General features: G+C 34.1%; 2 protein-coding genes across 5 annotated transcripts in view; one reads left to right on the forward strand and one right to left on the reverse strand.

The window, feature by feature from the left end:
- astn1 (astrotactin 1) overlaps nucleotides 1–6,304 on the forward strand; it is a 276,262-nt gene extending 269,958 nt beyond the window's left edge. For all 4 annotated transcript variants that reach the window (XM_051137636.1, XM_051137646.1, XM_051137653.1 and 1 more), the window contains one exon: nucleotides 5,494–6,304. In XM_051137636.1, coding sequence (XP_050993593.1) covers nucleotides 5,494–5,731 — 238 coding nt within the window. In that variant the 3' untranslated portion in view covers nucleotides 5,732–6,304. The remainder of the gene's footprint in view (nucleotides 1–5,493) is intronic.
- A 1,453-nt stretch (nucleotides 6,305–7,757) lies between these two features.
- pappa2 (pappalysin 2) overlaps nucleotides 7,758–22,244 on the reverse strand; it is a 69,176-nt gene continuing 54,689 nt past the window's right edge. The window contains exons 20-23 of the mRNA XM_051097102.1: nucleotides 22,059–22,168; nucleotides 20,707–20,778; nucleotides 9,791–9,889; nucleotides 7,758–8,505 (exon numbers count right to left, since the gene is read on the reverse strand). Coding sequence (XP_050953059.1) covers nucleotides 8,398–8,505; nucleotides 9,791–9,889; nucleotides 20,707–20,778; nucleotides 22,059–22,168 — 389 coding nt within the window. The 3' untranslated portion in view covers nucleotides 7,758–8,397. The remainder of the gene's footprint in view (nucleotides 8,506–9,790; nucleotides 9,890–20,706; nucleotides 20,779–22,058; nucleotides 22,169–22,244) is intronic.

Genomic DNA, 22,244 nt, shown 5'->3' on the forward strand with positions numbered 1-22,244 from the left:
TTGTATTTCAGATAAATGTTGTTCTTCTGAACTTTATATTCATCAAAGAAACCTGAAAACAATCTACTGAGCTGCTTTCAGCATATTAATAATAATAATAAATGTTTATTGAGCAGCAAATCGGAATATTAGAATGATTTCTGAAGGATCATGTGACTGGAGTAATGATGCTAAAAGCTTTGAAATCACAGGAATAAATTACATTTTAAAATGTATTCAAACAGAAAACAGTTTAAAAAAAGTTTTAAAATTTGGATCAAATAACTGAAGGCTTGATGAGCAGAAGAGACCTCTAAAACATTAAAAAAAATGTTACTGTTCAAAAACTTTTGACTGGTAGATTTAATTTAATTTGTCAAATCTCCCCATACCTTTGAAGTTATTTAGTACAGTTATTTTTTAAAACATTTTACTTAGATTTTTTATTTATAGAGTGAATATAATAACCTTTTCGTAAAGAGGACTCTGTGAGTGCTAAAGGTTAAAAGGTTTGTTGATCCCATGTTGAGTCAAGTGATGTCAGTAACACTGTCATTGGCCATCCCTGAGATTTGAAAACAGAGTTGAAATGAAAGCAGGTTAATTAGTATTAATTGACCCCCTACAGCTGTCTTCTATGACAAATGCGTCGAGATAACCCAAAAACAACATTCATTCATAATTAATTCATCCAGATATTTGCACAATGAAGGGTGCGTGTGATCATGCCCCTATGATCGACCCAGTTCCATGAAATATTGCGTAAGTTTCTTCGACTTCAGATAAGCCGTTCCAGTGGAGGTCTGCGGAGATGGGCCATTATCTCCCCAGCATCTGTCTTCCAAACAACTCTTATGCGTCATTCCCAATCTCTTTGCGTCCATACAGCATTTTTTGCAGACATAGGATAGGATGGAAATATAAACAAAGAGAATTTGTTTCTGTCTAATGCAAAAGTCAAGCAGTTCACTGGGTTTCCTCATCGGCAGCGTTTAAATGCAATTTTCTCGAGCTAGTCATAATACAAGATAATTGTAATTAAACTGGCCCCCTCAGCATATTATAAACAGGTTCAAACTTGGAACAAGATAGATTTAAAAAAAAGATCACTGCCTGCGTTTTCTTTCTTTTCGAGATATCGACGCAGAAATTTTTCCGACTCATTCTTAATTGGTGGTTCAACTGGTTGGACTGACTCACGCTCTAAGTACGGTTACTATAGGAAACCGCGTCGTCGCCGGCTCGTGAGTCATAAGGCGTTCCAAATGGATGTTATGGAAGTCGATAGCGAGGTGGGTCAGCGTGTTAATGTGGATGTCGGAGGAATGCAGCTGATTGTTTCCTCCCAGACTAGCGCAAGAGATTTCGGAAAGCGAGAGTGAGAGAGAGGCACTGGCAAAAACGTACCTTGGAAATAAAAGGCCGTTTTCCACTTCCATACATGCTGGGATTTATGGTGACAACCGTTGCTATTTGGAGCCCAAAACGGACTTTCTTGAAAAATTAAAGGATAACAAACCACAGGGTTTTGTTTTAAGCAAATAAACATCCAAATTCCTACGACCACTGAAATGTGGCAAGATATTAAAAACATAAATACACTCGAAAGAATGATATAAATGACAGCATCTCTACAGCAGACGGGAATATTTTTCGTTTAATAAGCTAGTGATTTCTGACATCATTAAAATTCCATTATTATACGTTGTGAATTAATAGCGAGCCAAAGTAAATAAGCGATTTATACAGTAGGTTGTCACTTGAAACCTCAAGAAATTGCATAAGCAATCAAACAAGACGTCGTGCGTTCGGTTGAATCGGTTTAAGCCACATTTTAATTGTAAACACACTTAAAAATGCACTTAGCTACCCCAAAGCCTTATTGGTCCACACAGATTTGGTTTTCGGTATTTGTGCGGTAGAGCGTTGAGCTTCTGGTTTGGCAGGGCTTTGAAGTGAAGCTATGGCTCAGGAATGAGGCGCTCTTTCCGTACTCCTGGTATTGCGTTTCAGCTTCTTGTCTTTTGCGAAGGATATTGGCGCTTCGTCGCATTCACACGTACTCAATAAATGCCCCTCTCGAGTCGCCGTCCCTAATAGAATTCGCAGGTACTTAACCTTAGCTGCCGTTCACCTAATCGCTCCTGTGTTACCTCAGAAGCTTCTTGATGGGAAAGTTTCATTTTCAAGGCTTTGCCATCACGGTTCGATATAAAAACACCACAGGCTTGATTTATGGTCAAACTCCTCCGTCCAGATTTTGAAGAGCGTGAAGGGGTGCAGACAGAAGACCTGTGTTTTAGCTGAATACGGCCATCGCCTGCAGTTTATATTTATTATATTGGAGTCTCCCATCAATCTTTCAGTCTCATGCTCTGGAGCAGCTTGTGAGGTGGGCATTCTCGGAATGGAATGCTCAATGTTTAAACCACCGGAGGAAGAAAAATTTCAAACCGGTGTCAAGAGCATTGCGTAATAGCAATATTATAAAAACTATGCAGTGTGAGTATCACAATGGGTGTTAGCAGAAAATACTATCTTGAATCACTTACAGAGCAAGATATGAGCTGTGTTGGAGGTGATGAATTAAGTCATTTGATAGTACAGAAATGAAATAAAATAATAGTAAAAAATGATCACTACCGTTCTGCAATAGCAAAAAACTCCTGATATTTTAAGAACAAATACAGCAGAATAAAATAAGGCATATTACGTTACCTTTAGAAACTTAGAAGGGTTCAGTTTGAGCAGATGATTTTACCATCGCACTTCCACAGTACATTCAGCGTCTGACTCCTATTCGCAATCTCAACCATATTCGCAAAACTATCAAAATCAATAGTTTGATTGCTGGCAGCTTATTTGCCACATCCACCATCAAATAACACTGACATTTATATTTGATTGCATACAGTAGTTGCTAGTAAAACCATTTAAATTTTTGCTGATGAGCTTCTTTTGTTTTATGCCTGCGATAATTATGAGTCAAACATCACGTTATTATTGTCCATCAAACAGTGCCACCTTGAGGAATAAAGGTGAATTGCATGTATTGAGTCATCAGATATTTACATATTTTTGCGCATGAAAAATATACTTGCACTCTCACACACCTCGGGTCTCTAGCGACCCTATACACTTTTTCCAAAAAACAGATATTCTTTTATATTTACATTTACATTTAGACATTTAGCAGGCACTTTTATCCAAAGCGACTTACAAAAAAGGACAATGGAAGCAATCGAAATCAACAAAAAAACAATAACATGCAAGTGCTATGACAAGTCTTAGCCTAATGCAGTACTCGTAGCAAGTTTTTTGTTTGTTTGTGTTTAATTACATAATAAAAAGAAAACAGATATAAAAAAAGAAAAAGCAAGATAGTGTTAGAGGCCTTCTATTTTTGCTTTTTGTTAATTCCATAATAAACAAAGAAAAATAGATAGAATACAAAAAGAACAGAGAAGCTAGTATTAGTTTTTTTTTTTTTTTTTTTAAGAAAACAAGTAGTATGTAAATGAGTATAAGTCTAAAAGGGCTGTTTATTTATTTATTTATTTATTTATTTTATAAAGAATATAATTGGAATAGAGAGTGCTAGAGTTAGAGGGTCAAATAAAGATTATATTTATATTATATATTTATATATTATATATTTTTTTCTTGTTATATTGTTTATAGTAAATAGATTGAGGAATACTAAGAAAGTTGATGTCAAACTTAAAAAAATTAAGGAGGGAGAGGGTAGTAAATGACGTCTCGGGTCGCTAAAGACCCAAGGTATGCATTTAAGGGTTAAAGAAATCTTGCATTTATTTGATTAAAAAAAAAAATAAATAAATAATATATATATATATATAACAGTAATATTGTAAAATATTATTGCAATTTAAAATAGTGGTTTTCTATTTTAATTTACTTTAAAATATAATTTATTTCGGTGATGCAATGCTGAATTTTCACTCAAGTCTTCAGTCACATGATCTATCAGAAATCATTCTGACATGTTGGAAACAGCTGGGCTGCTTAATATTTTTTGGAACCTGTGATACGTTTTTCAGGATTCTTTGATGAATAAAAAAGTTTTTATTTTTTCAAAATAGTTTTTTTTTTCTTTGCCATCATATCAATTTATCACATCCTTGCTGAATAAAAGTATAACTTTTTTTACACAAAAGAAAGAAAAAAAAAATACTGACCCGAAACTTTGAACATTAGTGTATATTGTTTTATTATATTTTTTATAATAATTTAATATAACTATTTTCTATTTTAATATATTTTTGAAATACAATGTATTCCTGTATTGGAGAAACTGTTCTATTAGTTGTATACTTTGTAATATTTTTGTAACAATTTTACAGTCATTTTTGAAAAATTTGTTACATCCATGCTGAATTTTATTTTATTTCTTTATTATTATAATTATTATTTTATTACTATTATTTTTTAATAATATTGTATAGTTGCTTGAAACATGTAGACCTGGGTAGATTACTTTCAAATTGTAGTCCGTTAATGATTCCAAATTACATTACAAAAATTGTTGTTAGTAACGTAATCCATTACATTACACATTTTAAGTAATGTAATCAGACTACTTTTTGATTACTTTCAGATTACTTTTGACCTTACTCATTTATCACATTGATTTAAATAGGATAATCTTGTACCATATTGATATAAAAATGCAAATAAATAAATAAAATAAAATATATTCCATTCGTTGTTACTGACAACAACATTTTCCAAACTTTTGTTTGTAAAGGAATTGCAGGGGGTTTGTGAGTTTAATGAAAAGCAAATAATTAATTAAATCAGAAAAATGTAAAATCAAAATAAATCATTGTGAAATAAAATCAGTCAAAATAAAACGCTAAAAAATGTAATATTTTATTTGTTTACCTGCATGCCGTGTGATCATTAACCAACATCAGAGAACCGTGAACATACAAATGTGAAACGTAATTATTAAAATGTTTATTTTAATCTCAGGAGTACTTTAAGTAATTATATTAGGCGAAAGAGGTTCAAAAAAAAAAGTTTGGGAATCCCTGTATTACATGTAAATAAGAGACAACATGAATTATAGTAATACATAGTTAAACACACTGAGCGATAATTCACATAAAAATGAATGTGTTCATCAGTAGTTCATGCAATGTTAAAATGCTGCGCACAAAACTGGAAAACTTTCTGAATGTATATAAGCTGTAGGCTGTTTTACATAGGAAAATGTAGAATCAATAAATTATGAAGAATTTATTGCCATTGTGTGAACAATATGTAATGATGTAATCCTTAAAAAAATAACTGTAGTCTGATTCCGAGTATTTTCAAAATGTAATTTAATCGTGATTTTCGGAATCTGATTACGCAATCGAGAGTACATGTAATCAGCTATTACCTAGCTTTGTAAATATGTTCCATATGCAGTTAACCCAGACAGTTTGTGATATATAAACATTAACACACATTACTAACCAAATATCATCTTTGTGTTTGCTACTGCAGGAAAGCAGGATTGATCCTGTCTCAGCTGGATGAACTTAGCGGTTGGTGCCGGGGTCTCCTCCAGGAACCAAAAATTGGCTTGCGCAGAGCATCCCTCAAGTATCTGTCTTGTCGTTATACAGATACCAAAGCGTTCGGGCTCAGCTGGGTGAATCTCGGCCAGGACTTACGTAAGGCCTGTGAAGATCAGATGCTCTCCGTTATGTACAATGATTATGGAGAACCCAAGGAACTTTAAACCGACTTGGACCAGTCAGGGGGCGCAACCTAAACGCGGCCTCCCCTTTAGGGCCCCTCTCTAGAGAATCTGCTCCATCAGTTTTAACATTAATTGGTCATTCAGTGATGAAGAGGAAAATATTTTGTGAGAACATGAGCAGCCCATCCTGATTTTTCAAGAAGTGGTAAAAACAAAAATGTACAGTGTACAGTCAAAGGAAAGTTGCATTAAAGTGTCATTTAGACCTAGTGGTGTATTTTGTCAAATAGTGCATACACCAGCTTGTATAGGTAGGACTTTTTCACAGGAACTAAAACTGTATCTTCTTAATGTGCTGAAAATGTCTGTCTCTGTAGTGCATATAGATATGGAAAGAGCTATAGCAAATGTAAATGTTAATTAATTATTAAACACATTACTAATGTGCTGAATGTAGTATTTAAACTAAGGTATGAGAGTCAAGGAACTGTACAGGAGTTTTTTAAGGTATAAGCAGTATTATGAAAATAACCATTTTAAAGTTGTGTACAATACCATGTCTTGTTTATGTTTTATTTCCTATTCCAAATAAAATTGCCAAAATTAGCTCAATGGTTTTATTATTATTTCTTCAACGGTGTTATTTATATATATATTATTTATTTATTATTATTTCATATAGTTATTTCATATTCTTAATATTCATAGGATTCCATATTGTGATTTCAGTCTGCATCTTGCACTGTTTGATGTAAAAAAAAAAAAAAAAAAAAAGATATATTTAATAATTTCTTTATTTTCTCTTATAATCTATTTTTTTTTTGTATTTTATTATATATATTAATTTATGTATTTATTTTATTTTTACTTAATGTTCATAGGATTCCATATTGTAATTTCAGTCTGTATCTTGTACTGTTCGACGGTTTAAAATAATTTGATATAATATTTAATCATTTCTTTTTATTTTTCTTATTTTTTCTTCATGATCCTATTCTATTATTTCTTCAACAATATTTTTTTTTTTTAAATATATATTTATATGGGTACAAATAATTGAATATTCTATTTAATAATTTCCTTATTTTTTTCTTTATGATACTATTATATTATTTCTTAAACACTGTTTTTTTTTTTTTTTTTTTTTTTAATATATGACTTTATATTCATAGGATTGTAGTTTCAGTCTGCATCTTGCACCATTTGATGGTCAAAAATAATTTAATATAATATTTAATAATTACTTTATATGCATCTTTCACCGTTTGATGGTTAAAATAATCTGATATAATATTTAATCATTTATTTATATTTTTCTTTTTTTCCCCCTTATGATACTATTCTATTATTTCATCAACAATGTTTTTTTTTAAATATATATTTAATATTTGACTTTATATTCATAGGATTCCATATGTAATTTCAGTCTGCATCTTGCACCGTTTGATGGTTAAAAATAATTTGATATAATATTTAATAATTTCTTTTTTACCTTCATGATACTGTTCTAATACTATCATGATACTATTTCTATTACTATTCTACTATTCTATTATTCTATTATTTCTTCAACAATGTATATAATATTTGACATTATATGAATAGGATTCCATAATGTAATTTCAGTCTGCATCTTGCACCATTTGATGGTTACAAATAATAAAAAAATATTTAATGTAATATTTATGATTTCTTTATATTTAATATTTTATAATTTCTCTATATTTAATTTTTATATTTAATATTTGACTTTAGAATTCCATATTGCACTTTCAGCCTGCATCTTGCACTGTTTGATGGTTAATAAAAATGTAATATTTAATAATTTATTTATATTTTTCATATATTTTTTATTTATAATACTAATCTATTCTTTCTTCAACAATGTTTTAATATATATTTAATATCTGACTTAATATTCATAGGATTCCGTATTGTACTTTCAGTCTGCATTTTGCACTGTTTAATGGTTAAAAATAATTCTATATTAAACGACATCTTAAATCTTGACGTTGATTCAAAAACAATCTTACTAAGCACAATAACAGACATCAACTCCCCAAACTTCTTTAACAGTGTGTATTTATACTTTATTGATATGATGGTAAACCTACACTTTTACAGACAGAAGAGCATACAAAAATAGTATCATATATTTCCATTACAATTGCTATAAATGAGAACTGTATGTTCCCAAAAAGCACACATGCATTTCACAGGTTTTGCATGTACATGTAGAAGGTATAAAACAAAGATAAGTAGAGGAAAAAATCTTGAAATCTGACTGAATAAGCACTTGTTTATATACCTGTATTAAGGACATATAAGTGGAAATAATATTGAGAATGTGGCTCACAACAAGCAAAAGCTATTGGTATAAAATACTCATAAAAATCAGCTACACTTGAAACATTTTGTGTGTGTGTGTATGTGCGTGTGTGTTTGATGGTGTACGTAAAAGCTTGTGGGCTAAAATATGGGTCATATCTACATCTACATCTATGTTAGAGATCTTGAAAATATATTAGGTATTATTTTATAGATTAGTGTTAAAGAGGGTTGTTTTTATGCACTTCTGTGGTTTGAATTACTGCCTTTGATCAGCCTCGCTCTCATGTGGAGTGAGAAACATTCAGGTTATTGTTTGACATTTTCTTTTCAAGCCAGTCTGAGAGCTGTCCGCGCGCTCTCCGCCTCGCTATCATTCACGGCGCTCCTGGCTCCTTTCGCTTGGCTGTGCCCTTGTTCTCCTCGGCTTCGGGGTCACGGCAGGTGCACTCATCGTGATCGCAGTCCACCCCGAATTGAATGACCTGTCAATCAATCGGACACGCTTTTACAAACAGCGTCCAAAAAAACATTCGGCCACAATCATCTGATACGGTATGTGGGAGCCACACGCGGGCTTTGAACGAGAGATCAAAGTGCGCTTTGGATAATTCGCCTCAAAAATACTTTAAGGCATCGCAGTAGATCAAAACAATGAGCGGTGCCTCTTTCCAGATGTATGATCGATATCAACTGTTGACCAAATTACTCACAATAACCAATAGAGGCTATTGATGAAATATGTAAAAACTTGGACGACGGCCCGATCGGGTGTTTATTTTCCTAACCGGAAAGTCAGAAGGATGGGGGTTTTCACACTAGAAGGATTGCTAGGGTTGATTAGGACAGGACGGTCGCCTTTGCTGAAGGGAACGAAAACGAGAGAGACAGAAAGCCTGACTGTGAGCAGATGAGTAAAGGAGGTGAACACATGTTAAGAATCAACAGGAGGAGGTTCTCGTCCAGGATCCGTGCCATCACCACAGGTTGCAAAATAAACCCAAATTCCCAGCTAAGCGGCCTACTGCAGGAAAAGTAAACATGAAACTACAGGCTAAGCTCTGATTTCACCTGATGTTTACAGGATGCAATTGTCTAACTGCGGTACTTTTGAGAATATCCACTCATTTGTATTGCATTTTTTTGGAATTGATGGAAGTTTCGCTTTGGTTTCATGCTAAATACTCACCATAGATGCTTTTTAAAATATCCGAATGTTTGCTTTCGAATCGTCCGCAATTGTATCCGTGCATACGATATTGTTTCCTGTGCGTGTAGTGGGTATTTGGAGGCTAGAAAAGCAGACGGAGGGATGAGAGGAATTTGTGCTTTATTGTCCAACCTTCTCTCTGGCTCTCGTCCTAGACGCTCTTAAACCAGACTGCCCCACCGACGTACTCGGACTTTTCCATGGCCTGCGTAAACAGAAGCATGGCAGCTCTGTCGGACCTACAGTGGCAGGATGCTGTTCCTCACGGTTTATTTCACTTTCTCAGACCCTGCTTGTTTTACAGTTGCCCGTGACCGCTGACACCTGGCCCTCTGCTAATAAAAGCTGCTCTATCCAGTCATTTATTTATGACAGACACTTCCCCCCAGAGCTCATTCTCTCTATGGGAGAACACGCCACCTGAGCGCCTAATGATGTGGGCGACGTTCGTGGAAAGGGCTGACAATGTGGCGGCACCACGTGAGATGGAGATTGGCACTGTGAGAAAGCAACGTAGGGTGAATGCGGATGAGAGGAATAGCCTTTCGGATGAGATTTACCTTTTTAGATGAAAGGGTGGACGGACAGCAATCTCCTCCGTCGTACTGACAGTACGCTCGGTTGTTAATGGTGTCGCACCAACCGTCCCCTCCGAAAGGCTGCAAAGAAAGAATTGCAATGTATCAAAATCAAATTTGAAACAAAAACTGCAGACAGGTTGAGTAGCACATATGGAATAATATATGAATAAATGTAGAGTTACTGTACAAACAACAATTTTGCTTGTATTACAGTGTTTCCCAGCAGATGGGAAATGCTTGAAATGATTCTCTTTCAGCAGGTGGCGCTTTTGGAGCGGCAGAAATAGCAGTTTTCCCAGCTGTAATCAAAGCAGCACTGTCTCGCAAATGCTACTTTATCAGGCATTATCCATCTTATTTTGCAGCACAGAAGTAAGCCAGTTTCTGTGAATGTGCAAGACTTTACTTTCATTTTCACTGCTTTAGGGAAATAGCGAGAAGAATAACAAAGTACAGTAAACGGTTAAACTTTTTGCACTACAAACCACTGTGTTCATAATAAAGATATTACATTAAAATAAAATGGGAAGAAACACCACATTGCAATATTAAGCAGCTAAACTGTTTTGTAGCTGGAAACGGATGAGTCCGGAAGCCTCGCACACTGAATTGACAAATTCCGATAAGAAAGATGAAATGACATCAAAGCTTTTCTGAAGACAGCTGGTTCCCCTCAAAAATACATTCACATAAAACACCCATGCTGCATTTTGATTTTGAAAACCATGCAGTGCTCGTTCAACAAAGTCTTTTGGAAAATCTATTTGAATGTGTCAGTCTTGATATTGTGGGAAACACTGTATTATTAATAGTTTTTGTTGTTGTTGTTGTTAACAACTGTTTACTGAATTTTCTTCTAATAACAGTAATATAAAACAAAAAGCAACTGTGGAAATTTAGAACCCAACCCAACCCTAGTAGACTTCAAACAAAACCAAACAAAACAAGTAAGATAAAAGATCAAATAAAATACAATGTAGACCTTAAATAATAATAATAATATTAAAAATAAATAAATTAATAATAGATAAATAAATAATAATAAAATAATTTTTTTACAAAGATTTTAGAAAAGATGACACAACATTAAAAGCGGAATGCCATAAGTTTTCACATTAGATACATGTATTATTAATAGTTTTCATGTAAATACATTAATTATATTATTATTTTTTTAACAATGTCGCACAATATTAGATATTTAAATGTATTTTTTTATATTTAACTTTTCTTTACCGTAAATATACCGTAAATAACACTGAAGATGCAAATTCATTCTCTTCCAGCAGGAGGCGCTTTTGGAGCAGCAGAAATAGCAGTTTCCCCTATTTACAATAAGGTTCTATTTGTTACGTTAGTTAACATGAACAAAAAAGAAATCATGAAGTCATTAGGCATTAATTAATCTTAGTAAATTTTAATTCTTACGCAATTCTATTTCAAATCTATTTCAAAAGTTGTGTCTATTAATATTATTTAATAGACCATTTTTATGCAATTTTTAACTAACCTTAACAAAGATTAATAGAATCTGTAACAAATGCATTTCTCACTGTTACTTAAGTATTAGCATAATGTAATAACACTGTTAAAAGTAATCAAATAAATATTAATTTTTCATTATATTAAAATGTTGTGATGCGTAAATTCACTTGTAGTGAATTGTTGTAATTGCACAGTCAATTGTTCACTTTAAATTACTGATTTTAGTTTTTTTTTTTTAATTATTTAGACAAAATAGAATACACATTTAATATCAGAAAATCACATTTAATATCAGAATTTGTTTTATCTAATTAATTACATGATGTGTTGATTAATTAATAGCAAAATAAATCATAAAAATACTCACGACAACTTATTTAAAGCTATTTTTGTGGAAAAGTGTCAAGCAGACATTACAAATTGTAGCTTTAGGAAGAAATATTTTATTTGATTCAACATAAAATTTGTTACACATAAACATTTAGGCTACAACACCCTAACATAAACTATGGAACATAAAAAAAAAGAAAAATCTGAGTATTTTTTGTTCACAGTCACTGGTAACCAAAACAGCTTTGTTACCAACAGTCTTCAAAATACCTTTATTGTGTTCCACAAAAGAAAGGTTTAAAACGACATGAGGGTGAGTAAATGACAGAATTACATTTTTGGGGTGAACTATTGCTTTAATGTTTTTATTTTTATTATTATTATTTATTTTTTATGAAATGATACTCTGCATAAACTAAATCTGCCAGCAGGTGGCGGTAAATGTCTTCATCCAATTCGTTCAAATGGCTTTGAGTCATTCAGGAATTCAGTAAACGGCTCTTATGAATGGGCCTTTGAATCATTGGTTCACACGATTCATTCAAAATGCGGATTCATTCAGAAACTAAACGACGCTGTGTTGCTCAAAGACACACAATCACACAGCAATTTTGCTATGGCTTCAAAGGTAATATGTTCTCTGTAAAACTGAGCAAAAACACATAATATTGTGTTTAAAATATAACACAATATCAACTTCTTATTTACTGAACTGTTAAATAAAATCACATTTAAACTTGTGATATTCGGGACAAAATCAGCACTCTCCCTGCTTGTGCGATATCGTATATGATACATGAGACAAAAACTGATACAGGGACATTTTTTGCACCAATATCTTGAGTTTTAGGGCATAACTGCATTGATGGAGTTGTTGCCCTGCATCATTTTTGTCAACAGTCATCTATATGAAAAGTAAGATGATGTACAGTTCTGGAGGTTGGGCCAGTGCATGAACTGCGTTAAAATATTGTATTTTTTCATAACTAACTAACGCGTTAAACTGACAGCCCTAATTTTTAGTTGTCAGTCATAACATTAAAATAGATCCAAACACATCCAAACAACCTGAACTCACTGAACTAGTAAAACTGTCCTTAAAGTCCTTTAAAGATGCAAGCATGAGTTACTTCATTTTATTATGTACAATTAACAGTTTTCTCTGAACATGAGTCTGTACGGATGTTCCTTGAATCTCAGAGGAAAGAAATGCGTGAATCATGCCAAAAAGGAATTCTGTTATACCTTATGGTAGGTGGCATTTCTCATTTATTCCTTTCAAATAAAATAAAACGGAATGTTTTATTCCAGACAAAACTTCCTTGTGCTTCCTTCGGTGTCATTACTTCACCTGTGTGAGAGCATGGTTCCCCGTTTTGCAATGCCCGAGGGAGCAAAATCCAACCTTCCAGAGTGGACTACAATTATCAAATTTAATATGCATAAACACTTTAAATGTGTCATAATGCCTTCCTAAAGGATTCTACCTAACCTACAGGATCGGATGCCAATAACAGGAAAACTAGAGCGGTCTGCCAAAGATACTTTTGGCTCTCTTGTGCATGTGGAGTCCTTTCAAAGAGTCCAGCTTCTACCTGATTCCACATCCCTGTGCAAGAGCAGCTGGCGAGGAGATCTCTGTAGAATTTATCCCTGCTAAAACTACACCCAGTCCAAAATGTTTTTCCTGCCGTGGTCTCATTCTCCAAGTCATAAGCAATATCATTTTTCATTCTTCAGTTTCAAGCTGGTGTATATATCGTTTATTTCTTTATGCTCACTCTCCGTCCGTTTTATTACCTTAAGCGCACTGCGAATTTATTGGCAATAACAATTTTAAACCAATTTTACCATTTTGTGTTTAAATTAACGTGTTATATATTGCAAGTTAAATATCTGAATCTAAAACACATGCATTATTAATGTTGTTTTAAAAGGCTGGAAAAAGAAAAATGACCTAATGCCTAAACTAAAGAGTCGTGTAACAGTAAATGGGAAGGATGTGTGGAATGCATCCGCTCCGGCCAGCACAGGAACACTGCCAGTGAATGTTAAACAACGCTGTAGTCGACCATCTGAAGCGCTACACAAAATCATCTGACCCTGACCTCACGTATACTATCTGGCTTGAGAAAAAAAACAATAGTCAGGAAAAGTCCAAATCTTGACCACCACCTTGACAGACACTCAGGTGACCAAAACAACAGACAATATAATGAAAATCCAATCTGCCAACATATTTAAACATTTAAATCGCATGCTTATTTGCTTCCAAATTTTGTCTGTTTTGGCTCAATAGATTATTTTAATCAGAAGGAGCTGCAGTGAAATGTGTTAGGTGTTTTCATCAGTGCTTTGATTCAAAGACGCCAGCATTTGAAAAAATTAAGGTTTACAAAATACTATATGATTTCAATAGCTATCACTTTTTCATTTGTCAGTAATAACATTGACATATAAAATGTAAAACAATAAAATAAAATTGAATTAATCTATTGAATCATAGTTTCAGCAGAATTAATCTGTTGCTGTTGTACATGCAGGTTGTGGCGAATGGTTGGTGTAGAATTTGTCCCGCCCCTCCTCCACTGTGATTGGACGGCTGACTAAAAAGTGACAGTGATGAGCACTGCGTTTTACGCAAAGTTGAACATTCTTCAACTCTCGGTGCCCAGAGAAAATAAACGTGAAAAACACTCACAGCTTTATCACATTCCTGGCATTTAAAACAAAAAAGTGGCACCTTCCATTGAAAACAATTTTTAAAAAAAACTCTAGCCTTTGAAATGCTTTTCTGGACACGTGACCTTAAAGATCCACTGAAGCGCTTTGAAACTCGCAGCATTATTCTAAGTAATTTCAACAGAAACAGGAACACAGGGCGGGACATCCAGCAGTCCCACCCCCTTTTTTAAAATAGCCAATAGAGTTTTGTTTATATTACAGCTTGGGCTATAGCCGTTGAGCTCAGCAAAGCCGCTTTGACAGCGTATGAAAACCACAATCTCATTCATATCGCTATAAAATATAGGGTACAACGGGGCTAAAGGCACACCCTATAAAAGTGTATGATTGCAGAAATATATATACGTTTGTATTGAGCATTTATGGAGCAACAGATTTTGTGTGAAAATAAATCAAACAAGTTGTTTATTTTGTTTAAAAAATCTTATAAATGTATTAGGTGGCAACGGGGGCCTTTTACCCCACACAGGCTCACCAGCATGGAATAAAAGGCACACAGCATTGATACAATTTTTTTAGCTAAAAAAAAAAATATATATATATATATATATATATATAATGTCTAAGTTAATACTTGTTCAAAACAATCACTTCAGCAAAGTTTGTACTATTTTCTGCTTATTTGATAAATAAAAAAATTGTTCATTAAAATAGGTTATTATAAAACATATATTTTAAAATACAGAAACAAAATCATTTTAAAATGTAAAGATTCTGAAAGCATTGAAGGAGATCCCATAGTAATTTAATACAGATTTGCAGTAGTTACAACAACTGATATTTTATTATATTATATGATAAATACCACGTTTTAAATATGATGTTTTCATTCTAAACATGGTGATTATCTCTAAATGGACACCCAACATAATATATGATATTTACCATCTGAATCTAACAATGTCATGTCAACAATTGGAAATATCACCTTTCTATTAATTATCATGATAATTATTGTGCCTTTTAGCCCCAACAGCAGGGGCGCTTTTTACCCCAAATACAATATTTTCACATATTCTTCCGTTATTTAAAAACTGCTGTTTTAATTATCTTAAAAAAAAGTCATTAAGAGGACCTTTGTCTCAAGATATATTAAATCATTTCAGCAATTCTTATTTGCTACTTAAATCTACAACGTTTTAAAATATTCAAATATTAGATCAAGTAAGCACAGAATCGACTTTGCGCTGCTCCCCGTGATCGCGTCAAGGATCAACCAAATTTGCACGTGTATCTTGAAAAGTGGATGTTTTGGAAAGTGGAACATTTTTCTGCTAGTTGTTTGGAGGAAAATAAAATCAAAGGCGCCTTTTACCCTGGGTCACTTTGTACCCTACCATTCCATGTAGAATTCAAATGGGTCTGATACGTTTTATGGTTTGTGCCGGGTCATGCATATGATAATCTCCGTGATTGCATCTCTGGACCAGAGCAGACTGTGCGTGCTGCAGCGTTTTGTGTGAAACAGTGTTAAACCAGACTTCTTTCGCCCTAATGGAAAGCATATTTACACTGTCTGAACTGTTCCCAATCCCCTAGATATCCCCCATTCACTGAACAGAAAATATTAATGCGTGGTTAATAAGTGACCGAGTTCAGCCACAGCTTCATCTTATAGTGGAGTGGGCAGGTCACTTCATATTCTAGAGAGCATTTGATTGGACAATGTTTGATGAGAAGCTGAAAGGCAGAATAATGTCATCAAAATCGTTGATCCCCATTGGCAAAAGTTAGAGACTGTAAATATTAAATGTTGTAAATGCAAATTTGTCATTGTTTTGAAACACACTCACTTACAGATACCCTGAAGGCTAGCATATTCATACTAAAAGCCATAAAACTTTATTCTTGATTTCATGGGGGCTTTAAAGGAAAAATTAGGTGGGTTGTCTTTTGTCACGTAGCGTCGCACCACTTGAGTCCAGTGTAGACAGAGTGTAACAGGCAACCTATAGCCTTCCATATGTAGAACCGTTACAATTCATGTAACTTTAACTGACTGATTAAATAGTCAAGTAATTAAATAGATTGTATATTTATTTATTTATTTTTTTTGTCATAAGTAGCACCATGACCTACTGTAATCCGATAATAAATAGAAACGCCTCTTCAGATCGACTTCTGCTCAGCGTCAGTTCAGGCTGTCCACTTTGAGGTATGCATCCTAAAATTCATTTTCCTGGCCTCCTCTCAAAGAGGGGTTTTAGTAGGCAACCCTGCTATGCTTTTGGGGAGTATCCAAAGCTTGATTTAGATTACATGAATTTATTGAAAACGCTCTGTGAGTCACTTAAAAAAGATGTATTTTTAAAAAACACAATTAACCCGTAGCAACAGTTTCTGCGATGAATGTTCGCAATCTGAGATACCGGAGAACAACAAACTGAAATCTTATCTGAAGCAAAGAGTGAAGGTGTCCATTACAGTACATAATGTCAAGAAATGAAATCCCTAAACATCCGACTGGAGCGAGGGAGGACACACTCCACAGGTTGCCTGACTGACCACATCTAATGCTAAACGAAAGATAGAATAAACAAAAACTCTATGGTAACAACATATTTTCTTGGACAACATTGTTTTGAGGCCCCATGTTAGTGCTGGCACCTCACTTCACTGAAGTACGTGCCCCTCGATTGGCTCTCTCCAGAGTTCCCAAAAGACTACTAATTATCTTCCCCTCCATTTCATTTCTAATGTAAACCTCCTTTTTGTCTGTAAAATGCAAGCTGAACATGCTGAAAAACAAATTTTAGGAAACACATCACAACAGCGAAAGGCCGAATGAAGTGTTTCCAGATTTTTGTGTTTGTGTCTTGTCAACTCTTTCCATAATGTTAAGATGAAGAAACCCAGTGCATGCCCTGAGAGGAATCAGATGACCATTCTTCTAACCATATTTGCAGCAAGGAATGCGAACAGTGGTTCTTCGTAAACCTACGGCATCATCTGTAAGGTTTTCTCAAAAGGAGCTACACAAAAAGGGGGAAAATCTGGTTCGAAGCAGTCAAATAAATCGCACTTGAGAAAAAAAGAAACAAAAGCAACGGTCCAAAACTCAGAAGATCATAAAGAAAATCCTAATCAGTGAGGGTCAAGACTTTTAACAGGCTGACCAATACATGGAGAACGACTATACCTGAATAAAGCTTTCCATTAGCATTCTTATTCATCTGAAAAAAAAACAGACAATCTCCTCCAGAACCATGGGTTACAAAAGCAGACTTTAAGTCTACTTATGACAGGCCTTGGTGGTTAAAAATAAAATATTAATAATGACACATAAACTAAAGCATAACCTGAGCTGACCTCTTCACTTATCATCAGCCTATAACGGGAAAGACCTTCTGGATGTGCTGCAGAACAACTGGAACATGTGCTGTGGTATAATTTATGCCGAGTCTCCAATATAAAAGCAACTGTTTTGCTTGGTAACAAATGAGGGCAAGAGGAGATGAGAGGGTCTGGCAGATATGAAGGGTATTTGACTATCATAAAACATCTCTCTACAGGACTAGTGTGTTCCAAAGTAGAATGAATAGTTCATAAAACCTGTCTGCTTTACTCTGAAACGATATTAAAAATGATAAAATCTATCCATGGAGAAGAAAAAAAAAACTTGGATGTGCAACTGATGATAAAACTAGACATATAGTTGTATTAAAAAAAAAAAAAAAAAAAGCTTAATTTATTTGTCTCACACATATGAATGGCACACTGTACTAAACAGCACTCCACCCTTTCGCTTTCAAGATACGCTTCCTGATAGAGCTAAAATTCCGATAAACAGTCATCCATTACTTTCCAAAACACTCGACTGTTAATTTCAACACTATTTCCGATTCCAGACTTCACACGACTCTGCTGCGTTACTTCTGTTGACTTTTAGCAAAGCCTGGTATGTTACTTTCGTCACATATCATTTGTGATTATTTTACAACTGGTTTAACGCATCCATCAGTTACATAACATCCTTTAAATTCCCTCCGTCTAACTGACCTGCACACACACCAATAAGATCATTCATTTGCTTTGGCACCTCAGCACTACAATTGTCGACAACGTCTGATGAGTTAGTGCTCGGGGTGAATTTAAGCAGGATTCTGTGAATTGCGGGAAGGACTCTGGAGGAACAGAAACCGGAATAATATGTTTTATGATCATGTATATACCACATTTTACAGTGGCAATGATATTTTCATTCACTTTTATTTTTGTGATAAAAGGAGAACCGGTGAGAATCAATCTGTCAGCATGCTGTGGGAAGATGTGGCATGCAGTCCATCAACCATCGCGCTAAATGTTTCTCTTGGCAGCGGGAAATATTAAAGATGTCTCCATATGAGAGCGCATGGTGTCGGAAATCCCTGACAACAAAATGCCTCATTACTGACGTAAATGTAAACCTGGGAACGTGCAAACCCTACACAGACAAAAAAAAAAAAATAGAAAAATAAATGACTGTATTTCTCGACCCTTCGGATTGGGTTCATCCAGATCTGAATTCCTGCGAGCGTAAATGGCTTCAGACAAAGTCACTCTTGAGACATATTATGTGCTACTACCATGACCTATTAGGCTTTATTTATACATGCTTTTAAAAAATGTTCACGGATTTGATTTGCGAGTTCCAGTTTGGTCAAACGACCCAGTTAATGGAAGAACATGTAGTTATGACTACAGAGATAGTGAAGAGCAAAACAGGTTTCTCCATCTACGCATGAATCTCAATAATTGGAAACTAAAAAAATCAACACCTCATCATTTATCACTGATTATGGTGCTCCCTGATCCTCCTGGACCACCTTAATGCTCTGCTGGTGGTTATCTGTCAGAGTGCTCTTGTTTTTGCTTGATCTGACAGGAGGCAGATGTGAGATCTTCCAGTGTGCACCAAAATACTGCTGGCGTACACCTCAAATCAGTACTATAATACATTTCTTTCATCTTTTTATGCACCTTGATATTGTTCCAAACCCATATGCTGTTATTTTTTTCATCAGTGGTACATCTTTGAGGCGATCAGTTTGTGGTTCCAGTGTTTTCCGTGCCTTAGAACGTCTCCGTTCACAGTAAATGATTGCAGTGAACTTGTTTATTGCATGTGCTGTGAGTTTGGTGTGCATTTGGGAATGCAACAAGTGCCAGTTATGCTTTATTTTTATGGCAGATGATTACAGCATTTCACTAGATTTGTAGTGAGATGCGTTTTTGTAAGCCTGTTTTAACTGAAGCTGGAGTTTTCCTTTAAAATAAAAGCACTACTGCCGTTTCGGTCAAAATAAAAGCTTAAAAGCACAGTATGAATTGCTGACAACTAGCGGTTTAAATGGGTAATGTTACTGCAGTCAAAATTAATCATATGTCTTTCAAGTGTAGAAATTAATAAAAAAAGTATTGTAATTGTAGTGTAAAGCAAAAATAATGTACCTTTATTTATTTTGCAGTGCATTTGTTTTACAATATAAGGCTTTTACTGTCATTTTTGTTATCATTATTATTATATTCCAATTTGTTTGGCTTTCTAAAACACCAGTGTGAATGCAATTTAGACTGAGACAGTGTATCACAAATAAAAAGAGGGCTGAGTCCCCTTTAAAGTTCAGGTACAAGACTTTTTTTTTCTGACTTTCTGATTTTTTTTAGTTAAGAACATGGGCGGGACCTCTTAATTTTGAACTCTCGAAGTGCATTTGATAAAAGAATTTAACTTTAAAATATATAAAATGTTCTATTTTTTCTAATTCTTCATTTGTCTTTTTTTTAAAAATTGAAATAAATAACGTATCATAGACTTAATATAGCAATATTATCGCATTGTGAGATTTTGGCATTGTTAAATCCCTTAACAGTAATAACTTGATCCCTTATACACACACACACTGTATATTCACCTTTTCACCCTTTATATTCCCTGAGATCACTGACAGTAATATAATAAACAGTCCTCCATTATTTTTGCAACAAAAATGAACTGTTAATTTTAACGTTATTTGACTTCTATGGTTAAAGTGTTTATTGTGTAACTTCAGAAATATTATATAATGATAAATTCTTTTGGACTACTTTTAGGGTGCTTGTATTGTGTATCTGTTTTAATCTTTTTTTTTTTTTTGGTCAACATAATGTGTTGGTCTATGGAAAAGAGCTGCATGAATACACGTTAAAACTGGAAAATACTGAATAAATACTGAAAAAAAGAAAATCATATGGTTTTGTGACAACATCAGGGTGATAGGATCATCTAGAACTTAGAAAGAATCTAGAATAATTTCTATCTTGCACAAAATCGCATCAGAAAACAGAACACATCACGTCATATAATTGGCACTCACCTCACAGGACTGAATGCAGTGGATCTGTGCTGGACTTGGATGCCACTTCAACATGCCAGTACAGACAATACTCTTTCAAAGGAAGAGAAATAAAGGAGCAAGAGAGGGAAGGGGAAAAAAGAGTCAGTTACTTATATTCTTGTAACAAATCCTCAAGAGGAAATTTGAAAATGAGGTTTCTAGAAATCTAAGCATATCTAACTTAATTTTAAAAGACAACAATGAGACGTGGTGCCTAAAAATAATATTGCACATTAAAACCCGATAACTATGACATATAATGAGGGTTACCCTTTTCCTCCTGTCCTTTCAATTCAAACAAATATTTCACTGATTTGACGTTTTCTCAGAATTGGAAAGCTGACCTGTTTCTAACGCAGAATATCTGGAAAGAAACTTACTTATCTCTTATTCATCTCCCTCCTACTGTGACCTTTTCCTCCATCATTCTTACCCAATCTGCAATACTTTGGACAACATTCCTGGAAAGCAGACTGTTCTTAGGCATGCTGATGTATCATAATAAACAATGGGAGTCCGACACCTTCAGAGGCGTCATGCTTGACGTGTGGCATTTTAAGTGTCTGTTATAAAAACATCACACTGTAATCATTAGTCTCATGAGCTGATATGACAGTGAGAGACAGACTCAACACTTTCACAGGGAGATTTCAAGGTAATTCTATCCAACTTATCACACTTATGCGCCAATAATGTGATTCCAATTTTGTGTCCAAAGTATTCAGCCTGGAAGCTCCTCTGCCTACAGCCAAATAAGGTTCCCCAAACATAGATCAGAAAAGTAAGCATTTGAAGTCAAACAATCTATCTATCTATCTATCTTAGCTTCTTACAACATTAAAATAAAGACTATTTAATATATTAGTTAATTAATTATAATGCACATTTTTATTATAATGCATTATAAACTAATGGAATATTTTCACAGCAATTTTAATCTAGGTTAATGTTATAAATCATATTTACAATCATTTAAATTTATAAATATACTACTGTTATTTGGTAATTCATGTCCAAACATTGTATACAACTTAAAATGTTAAAATCATATTAGTATGTAGAAACTATGTATGTCAGTTTGTTTCTTCATCACAGCAAATTTGAATGATTCCTTTGCAGTAAATTAATACATTTTAATTAATAAAAGCTGTAAAAACTCTTGCTTGTTAGTTAATTCTACCCAAAGCATTGCTAATAGTATAAACTGTGAAAATAGTAAAAACTGAAAAAAGGGCTTTAAAGAAAGTGCATAAATTCTTAGACTTGAAGTTTGGTTAAAGCACTAGAACAGCCAATGCTATCAAATAACAATTTGTGGCAAACCACCTCACCTGAACCTTGCTGGGAAGCATCCAGTGCTCTACTGTATCAGCGCTGGAGCCATTGGCTAAAACCACAGGGTCACTCAAGGCCACAATGCATGTTGGGTAACAGACTGCACCTGCCATGGCACAAAGCAAGCTTTGCTTTAACCATCATTTGCATCTGTTGAATTTATTCATGTGAGCACATGAATA

This window comes from Labeo rohita, chromosome 2 (assembly GCF_022985175.1).
Source record: "Labeo rohita strain BAU-BD-2019 chromosome 2, IGBB_LRoh.1.0, whole genome shotgun sequence".
Lineage (NCBI taxonomy): Eukaryota > Metazoa > Chordata > Actinopteri > Cypriniformes > Cyprinidae > Labeo > Labeo rohita.